General features: G+C 42.9%; 1 protein-coding gene across 1 annotated transcript; it reads left to right on the top strand.

Annotated features, from left to right (window-relative positions):
• On the top strand, window positions 1-6,776 carry TUBA8 (tubulin alpha 8). Its single transcript, XM_027662246.1, has 5 exons — window positions 1-88; window positions 3,409-3,631; window positions 4,277-4,425; window positions 4,977-5,657; window positions 6,449-6,776. Exons 1-5 carry the CDS (start codon window positions 86-88, stop codon window positions 6,734-6,736), a joined length of 1,344 nt encoding a protein of 447 aa, XP_027518047.1. The 5' UTR covers window positions 1-85; the 3' UTR covers window positions 6,737-6,776.
• Window positions 6,777-9,279: the final 2,503 nt, after the last annotated feature.

The following is a 9,279-nucleotide window of genomic DNA, read 5'->3' as shown; positions in this document are numbered from 1 at the left end:
CTCCCACCCTGCAGCCCAGAGCCAGGCTCCTGCACAGACCCACCACCACTGATCCCAACGGGAAGGAAAAGCCGCTGGAGACACCATGGTAAGGGGGATGTGGGAACAGCAGTCATATAGGGGTGGGGAGGACTGTGGGCAGGTAACAACTGCCATTGTTATCAGTATTTTTTTGTGCCACAAAATTGGTCTCACGCACCAATTACCACGTAAGAGGACAGAAAAGGAGTGTCAGAAAATCTCAGTGAAGCATTAAGGCATGGTGAGGCAAAGTTTTCTTCAGAGAGTCCCTAATTAGCGTAATTATAACATAAATTAGATCTGGAGTCATAGCTGCCTAGTACTTTCTGTTGTGATGACGTTTTCTCAACACTGGTTCATTATTATAGGAAATAATATTATTTTTTTTAGAAATAAAAGAAAAAAGTTACATACTTTTTAGTCTCTTTTAAATTACTTTAGCCCCAATGGCTGCACTGTCCATAGCTATATGGTGTATGCATGTGTTTTTCTGGAGTCCATGAATCTTTTTATATATGTATGCATTTAAGTAAGTAAAAAAAAGGCCCTTCATTTTCAGGAGTTGAGGGTTTGTTATAAATTTGTAGAAATCTCTCAAAACCTCTTAGAATGTGAAAAATCCATTTCACCTTGCACCCCAATATGTGTCTAGCAACGAGTCTAATTTTGGTGCAGAGAACTATGTTACTTTCTGCCAGTACAGCTGCAGGTCCAAAAGGAGAGAGCTCATTTTGCAAGCAAGATACACATGTCCACAGGCTCCCCAGACCTAGGGTAGTGAGTAAGTTTCTGGAACAGCTAGAAGAATAAAGTCTGCCTTTGTGCAGTATATACTAGAGCCACGTACTAGTCTGTTTTTTTAAGAGTCAAAGCTGTCCCAGGTTTAGTTTCACACAGGACCTCGTCCTTTCTACTGTCTCTTGGTAGATAAAAACACAGTTCGTTAGGCCTGTCCTGGTACATTAGTGGTGGGATGTGAAACATGAGTTTGGAGTAGGCTCCAAATTTAAATATCATGTAAAGATCAGTTTACTCTGCCTGTGACTCTGGAGAAGGCCCACTCCCTTCCGTGCTAAAAGTCTGGTGTCTATTTTAATGCTGTTTACTATGCAAAATCAGAAACCTCTTTGTTAGTGTCTTCTCTGCTTGGCAGAATATTTCTAAATTACTGCTGGGGTAGGAGAAAATGGAATGGCTCAAAAGCTAGGGTTGAGACATCATTTCAAACTAGTGCAGTTGAAAACCCAATCTAAAAGGAAAATCGTCAACTGTAGTCCTCTACTAAGCTTTACAATATTAACTTTCTAAGGCAGCATTCACTTGTTCCATCCGTGCAAAAACAGATCAATTCCTCTACTGATCTGAGGAACTGAGCAAAGCAGCTCTTTAGGTTCAAAGTATTGCTTGACTTATAATTGTAGCTTTATATAAAGGTATACTTTTAAGAAGTCAGCTGGCCTCATTGCTGTGTTTAAAAGGAAAAGACATTTTTTTCTTGTTGCCAGCCTCACAGATTCACACTGGTATTTAAAAGAAAAGCAGGAGCCTGCCCTGTGCAAAATCAGCATTAATTGAATTCTCTCAGCCCACATGTGCTTTCAGTGTCTCCCGAGTAATCCTCCAGATTGAGACACACTGACCTATGAAGCCTCATTGTTACTGAAATAACTCAGAGACTTTTGCACAACTCACTTGAGAAACAGAGGGTTGTGCAAGTACACTTGAGAGCACATTACACGTGCTGCTGCACATGCATTTGCAGAGTCAGGATCTTAGAAATGAGTACTGAATAGAAATAATTTATTTTATCGAATGAAATATTTAAATTGACTTTCCATGTTCGTTTGAACTTCCGGGGAAGGCTAACCGGGGCAGTGATGACTTTTGAAATTCTAGTTGCTTCTGAAAAAATATCTTTAGCTATATATATGTCAATTTGTGAAGAAAACACTGGTCCAGAGATGTTGCTGGTCACACATCGTGCCTGAGGATTTAGTTTTTGGGGAATTTCGTTCTCAGCTCACAGGATGATTTTGCAGGGTAAGCAGTTGCAGAGTTAAAGAAATTAAAGAATTAAAGAAAAAAAAGTTGTTGGTCAAATCTGATATTAAGTCATTGGTTATCTCTAAATGCAATATTACAAAATAAATTAAATGAGGACCTTCCTCTGCCCTTGAAGCCAGGTAGCATGGACTGCTTCATAATTAGGCACCTCAATTCTCTTTCCTTCTCCAAAACCTGGCAGTGGTCAGTGAGCTGCTCACTGGAAACCATTCTTGACAATGAGTTATATTCTGTACCCAAGCATTGTCTAGAAAAGTATTAACTGGCCTAAGCCAAGACTGTGCCAGAGTGTGCTAATTATCAGTCAGCACAGGTGATCACAGGCCAGTGTTCAGTGCTACAACCTGACTCCTTCTTACTCCCTAGTATAGACTCCCTAGGGCCACTGGGATCACAAAAGCAGAGCTCAGGCATCTTTAATTACAATTGCTCCAAATTAGAACCAAAGGTGAAAAACTCCATGTGCCTGAAACAAGTCTCTCCTCAAAAAACTGCCTTCACTACACCCAGTGTTGTAATTGCTGGGACTAACTCAGAAGTATTTGCTTTATAATGCTGTTTGTGAACTTATGAAATCCAGCACCAGGGCCTTCATGCTCCTGTACTTTTAAGTGTAAAGGATTTTGGAGCAATTGGCACCTGTCTATTTTAGCCTGGTGTTACACACATTGTTTTCTTTTCCTGGCTGCCACAGAAACAACGCCCAGAATTAGGCAAATAAATATTCTGTGGTGCAATGACGCTGCCTGATAAGCAATGGACCTGCAATGTAAAATTAATAGATGCTCAGGAGCTGGAAGGAACATTTGCTTCAACCGAGAGAATCTGAAACTATTTCCTTAGGTGAATATGGCTTAAAGCAGTTCTTCCAAGTTTCCACGCTAGCCTGCTGTCAGAGGGGAGAAGGATCAAAAGGCATCCCCTGTCTTGGGTTACATAAAGTTGAAGGATACCACATGGCTATGTCAGGCTCAAGCCAGGAGTAAAAATAAACTAAACTGGGATGTGCTCCTCAGCCGGGCCAATCCAGGAGGAAAGGTGGGGTTTGTGTAATTGAAATTAATTTTTTTTCCTGACTGTTTTCATGCACTTACAGAGTACAGAGCATAGATCTTGATTTTTTAAAGAACTGTCCCAGTATCGAGCGTGAACGTGTACACTCTCATTGTGGCTGTGGGGAGGAACTACCAAGTGAACTGCTGACAACAACAGTTCACCAAATCTCTGGAACAGCAATACACTGGGGAAAAAAGTAACCACTAGGAATAAGGAGAACTAATGAGCACTGTTTTTTCCGACCCCGCCTCTGCTCTCTCCCTTTAGCGCGAGTGCATCTCAATTCACGTTGGCCAGGCTGGAGTTCAGATAGGAAATGCCTGCTGGGAACTCTTCTGCCTGGAGCACGGCATTCAGCCAGACGGCACCTTCAAGGATCTGCAAGACAAACTCAAGTGTGATGACTCTTTTACCACATTTTTCAACGAAACAGCCACTGGAAAGCATGTGCCACGGGCTGTAATGGTGGACTTGGAACCAACTGTGGTAGGTCAGTACAGAAATAAACCTGCAAAATGGAGATGAGGATACTTTTCCTAATATGACCACGGTGTGCCTCCAGTCTCCACTGACACAAAGTGTCCCTTGGTCTACCCCTAGATAGCATGAAACTAACTTTCTTGTGACACAGAATGCCAGATTCTGTCACAGGTGTTACAGCCATAGGAAAAGGAGGATCCCCAGCAGTTTAATAGCTGGTGTGTACAACTTCTCTTTGCACCAACATTTAACTTCTGGTTTTGTTTATTGTGACATTTTTGCCATTCAAATTCTGCTCTTTTCCAATTTGGATTCAAAGTGGGACCCTGACAGTTTCCCTCCAGTAATAGAAAGATGTCTAAGAACTGGGGCACCTGATTTTCTTCACACTCTAGTTCTGGGGACTCGTCTGGCTGTACTTGTCACTGAGAAGTTCATGAGGAGATAACTTCTGTGCTTGGATAGAGGATACACCATAAATCCACCACATGCAACTATGAAAAATTGCTCAGGAGACATTTCCCTTCTCCATCAGCATCTGTTTTTTGGCATTATGACCTCCTGTGACTGAAAGGTTGCATCAATACCAACCACACCCAGAACTTGTTGGCACTGGAGCACTTGCAGCTTCTTACAATTTCTCTTTCTTCTTCAGATGAAGTGCGGGCTGGCACCTTCCGGGAACTTTTTCATCCAGAACAGCTGATCACTGGAAAGGAAGATGCAGCCAATAACTACGCCCGTGGCCACTACACCATTGGCAAAGAAAGCATTGATGTGGTGCTTGATCGTGTCCGTAAGCTGGTAAGTCCCAGTGGTTTTGAAACAGCAGTTTGGATTCTGCAGGAGGAAGGAGGGCAGAACTAACACCTTGTTAAATGCAAACGACATCAACGCTTCAGAAAAGAGATTGCAAGATACAGAGAGGCATCATCATTAGTCCAAGAGAGAGAAGCCCTGTAGTTCACTTCCCAGCTGTGTGCCTCCAGGTGTTTTTATAAAGTCATTCTGAATATGTAACTCTTCATTATCAGCACAGCCCTAGAGCACCAATACTGATATGGAAGGGTGGATTAGGCAGCTGTACATTTCTAGTTTCAGCTAGACTAACTAAAACAAGTGTGAAATTCAGAGAGTGAAGGCCTGGACAGATAAAGCTCCAATTTTATGTTGTAAGTTGAGCCAGCGAGGGAAGGAAAGCATGAGTATCACCAGCCCTTTCTCAAGAAAAACTGCCATGAAATCTATGCTGTATATTGCCAATGGTGGCTCTCTCCTTCAGCTCAGGATAAGCTCACACAAAGTATTTTCATTCCTTTTCAACCCCTACTCTTACTTTCTCTTTTGCTTTTTAGACTGATGCCTGTTCTGGGCTGCAAGGATTCCTGATCTTCCACAGCTTTGGTGGGGGTACTGGCTCTGGCTTTACCTCCTTACTGATGGAACGCCTCTCTGTGGATTACGGGAAGAAGTCCAAACTGGAGTTTGCCATCTACCCAGCCCCTCAGGTCTCCACCGCAGTGGTGGAACCCTACAACTCCATCCTGACCACGCACACCACCCTGGAGCATTCGGACTGTGCCTTCATGGTGGATAACGAGGCCATCTACGACATCTGCCGCCGGAACCTGGGCATCGAGCGCCCCACCTACACCAACCTCAACCGCCTCATCAGCCAGATCGTCTCCTCCATCACCGCCTCGCTGCGCTTCGACGGGGCCCTCAACGTGGACCTCACGGAGTTCCAGACAAACCTGGTGCCCTACCCACGCATCCACTTCCCCTTAGTGACCTACGCCCCCATCATCTCCTCCGACAGGGCGCACCACGAGCAGCTCTCGGTGGCCGAAATCACCAACGCCTGCTTCGAGCCCAACAACCAGATGGTGAAGTGCGACCCGAGGCACGGGAAGTACATGGCCTGCTGCATGCTCTACAGGGGGGACGTGGTACCCAAAGAGGTCAACGTAGCAATCGCTGCCATCAAGACTAAGAGAACCATCCAGTTTGTCGACTGGTGCCCAACAGGCTTCAAGGTGAGTAGAGCAGGGCTGCCAGGAGCTTCTCTTTAATGTCTTAAAGGGCAGTTTCAGCCTAGCAGAAAACTTGTATTAAAGTTTTCAATCTTGTGTATTTCCCAGTGACCGTAAAAAAGATGCATTTATATAAAGTGCGCCTGTTCTCCTTTGAACATCCCACTGACATAGGCTTCTACCTATTTAAATAAGTGGAAATCTGAAGTGTATATGAGTTAAAATTTAAAGAAGTATTAATTTTGGAACAGCCAATGAGTGTTCCTTCTGAAGTACCATCTAAAATTAAGGAAATACCAAAACTGATACAGTTAGTAAAGGAAATGCTGATATTAGGAAACCTCTTAGTTCATCCAGAAATATTATACCACCTCTCCCTGCTGGCCATGTAGCAGTGTTGGTAACATACTTTCAACAATAATACAGACATTAACAGTGGAAAAATATTTGCCATATGAACACCTCCTTTAACAATGAAAACTTTTAACTGGCAACCAACTTTCTGTATTAGTTTCTGTAGAGTATCTTGGTTAAACTCTATGTTCAGTATTCAGTAGCTGTTAAGAAAGCTACAAACTTGCCCGTGTACATTAAAGAGAAGAATAATGTAGATATTAAAATGAGCATGTATCGTATCATACTCTTTGACATTTGTAATGGCATTTGCCATCTAGTAGTTTCGATAGTAGCACCACTCTACCCCAGCATCTGTAACTTTAGTCACGCTTTTTCAGCTCTTTGACTGCATTCTGCTCCTGCTTTTATACAACTTTCTCTCATATTCCTGTTTCCAGGTTGGGATCAACTATCAGCCTCCCACAGTAGTTCCTGGTGGAGACCTAGCCCAAGTTCAGCGAGCGGTCTGCATGCTGAGCAACACCACGGCCATTGCCGAGGCTTGGGCCAGGCTTGACCACAAGTTTGACCTGATGTACGCCAAGAGAGCTTTTGTGCACTGGTATGTGGGTGAAGGCATGGAGGAGGGAGAATTTGCAGAGGCCCGAGAGGACCTGGCTGCCCTGGAAAAGGACTATGAAGAAGTGGGAACTGACTCATTCGAAGAAGAAAATGATGGGGAGTAATTTTAAAATACACTTTGTTTCTAGGAAACAAAGCACAGAATTGTCTCTCTGTCACTGTATCGCATGCATCTACAATTAGGTCACCTTTTTTGTATCTTGTAAGCATAAATTTAGGAGATGCCATACAGAGACATTTTTTTATTCCATAAGTGACAGGTAAATTGTTCTGCATCCCCATTACATTCTGAAACTGATATGGTAACATATCAATGGCTGCTTCACACCAATCTGAGATGGACACCAGTGTCTGATGCACACTGTTATACTGCATTTACTCCTGGTATGCTTGTATAGTTACAAGGGTTATGGCTGATTTTTTGGAAGTAATTGTAGAAAAAAGGTCCTCACTCTGCACTGTTTGTGATGAATAAATCCATGGGAGACAGATTTTGTCCACGAAGAACTCCCTGGGGTGTCATATTCTCCCTTTTTTGTTTTAAAAGCAAGGTTTTTAATACAGAGTACACATTTCCTGCACCTGGGATAGGCACAGGTGATAAAAGGACATTTATGGTTTTTTGATTGGTTGGATTGGTTTTTTTAATTTTATTTTTTTTCTCTTTTCTTTCTCTTTTTCTTTTTCCTTTAAATTTTCTTTTTGTTTGTTTGTTTCTATTTTTCTTTTTTTGTTGTTGGTTTTTTTCTTTTTTTTTTCTTTTTTTTTTTTTTTTCTGTTACATCATTTTCTATCAGTTGTACTTCCAAGGGAAATTCAAACACATATCAAAGCAAGCTCCATGTAGATATTTTAAGACAACAAATAATCTAGCATAAATCAATCAATCAGTCTGAAGTTTTAACTTTTTTTTTCCCATCAATTTTAGGATTATTCTTAAGTTTTTTTCTTCAAACCTCAGGTATGATATGTGTGTGTGTGTATCTAATTGTACGCATGTACCCAGGACTTTTTAAAGCACAAAACACACTATGAATAACTTCCCCCTTTTTTTTTTTAAAGTTACCAAGAGCAAAGTTATAGGCACTTAAATTATGAAATAGATGCAATGGTTCCAATGCTGTGTGTTCATTCTTCATGCATTTGAGCTTTAAGCTTTTTTTTTTTTTCCCTTCTTCTTATTTTGGCTTTTGTTGATGTTGTTTTATTTTTTTGTTTTGTTGGGGGTTTTTTTATTATTTTTTTATTTGAGTTTCATGGTTGGTTGGAGTTCAGCCCCTTCTTAGTGATTGTGGCCACCGGTGCCGACATGTTCCAGGTTCCTGTGGAGCTCGGAGAGGTCGCCCAACAAGTCCAAAAGAGCGGGTAGTTCCTATGTCCCATATCAGGCTCTGTTACTCTCAGCGGTTCCATAATCCTATGTCCCACTGCAGGCAATATCTGTTGGAAAATCTTCAAACCACATCCTATGCCCATGAGAGATGCCTCACCCCATTATTACTACACGATCCCGCGGATTCCTGTCCCGCAGGCTCCGCTGTCCCATTTTAATAGGATGATTTGCTAGCATTTACCTCCCATCGGGTCGTGGTCTTCAAAAACTTCCGTAATGCACATAGAGTAGCAGTCTGTCCCATTTCTAACACAACCCTGCGACTCCTTGCTCAACAAGTGCTGCTGTGCTCTATTCTGATAGAGCTGTGGCCACAAGAAAAACTTCCTCTTCTTCTCCTTTTTCTTTTTCTTTTTTTTTTTTCTACTCACCTGTCGAGTTTTGCGTTCACCACGGTGTAGAAAAAATGCTTCACACGGGGCACCAATTGCAGCAAAGGTCCCTCACTCAGCACCCTTTTCGGCGAATAAATCCATGGGACACAGTCTCTGTCCAGGAGGAACTCTTTTGTAATTTTATTACTCCATTTCTATATACAGACTCTCTACCGACCCCAGGTCCAAGCTCTCCAGCCAGCACGATGTTTCCCTATCTCCCCCCATTCCACACACCCCCACGTGACTGCTTCCAGCCACAGAGAACATGCTTCAAGCGCCTTTCCAGCCTGACCTTGTGATTCTTTTCACACACACACACAAATCTTAGCTCTGGCTCGCTCAGGACCACAATATTTTTGCTTTAGTATTTTCTTCTTCTTTTATCATGGCTGGTGTTGTCCATCCAGCCGCTCCTACAAGTAATTCATTGCATCATGATCCTCCGTGTTCGTTACAATAAATAAAACACTGTTCTGGTGTCACCTTGGGGGGTTCACACTTTGCGGTACCTCTGTCGGGGGTCCCGGGGCCGCTTTGAGAGGTGGGGGAAAACCCGGACTGGGTCGTGGAAACATCCAGTACAGAATGGTGGAAAACCCGGACTGGATCGTGGAAACATCCAGTACAGAATGGTGGAAAACGCGGACTGGATTTTCCCAGAGTATGGCATGGTGGAAAACCCGGACTGGATTTCCACTGGAGTACAGAACGGTGGAAAACCTTGACTGGATTTTCCCAGAGTATGGAATGGTTGAAAACCCGGACTGGATTCTGGCTGGAGTACGGAACGGGGCAAAACCCAGACCGGATTTTCCCAGAGTATGGCATGGTGGAAAACCCGGACTGGATTTCTGCTGGAGTACAGAACGGTGGAAAA

Source organism: Corapipo altera, unplaced genomic scaffold, assembly GCF_003945725.1.
Source record: "Corapipo altera isolate COAL_440 unplaced genomic scaffold, ASM394572v1 1, whole genome shotgun sequence".
NCBI classification, from domain to species: Eukaryota; Metazoa; Chordata; class Aves; order Passeriformes; family Pipridae; genus Corapipo; species Corapipo altera.
Note: the sequence above shows the minus strand (reverse complement) of the source record. Positions and strands in the feature narration are given on the sequence as shown.

Excerpts from the sequence above, each read along its gene's own strand:
- TUBA8 (XM_027662246.1), top strand. Across the intron at positions 3,632-4,276 it reads CTTGGAACCAACTGTGGTAG|ATGAAGTGCGGGCTGGCACC; the intron begins GTCAGTACAGAA and ends TTTCTTCTTCAG. Across the intron at positions 4,426-4,976 it reads TTGATCGTGTCCGTAAGCTG|ACTGATGCCTGTTCTGGGCT; the intron begins GTAAGTCCCAGT and ends TTTGCTTTTTAG.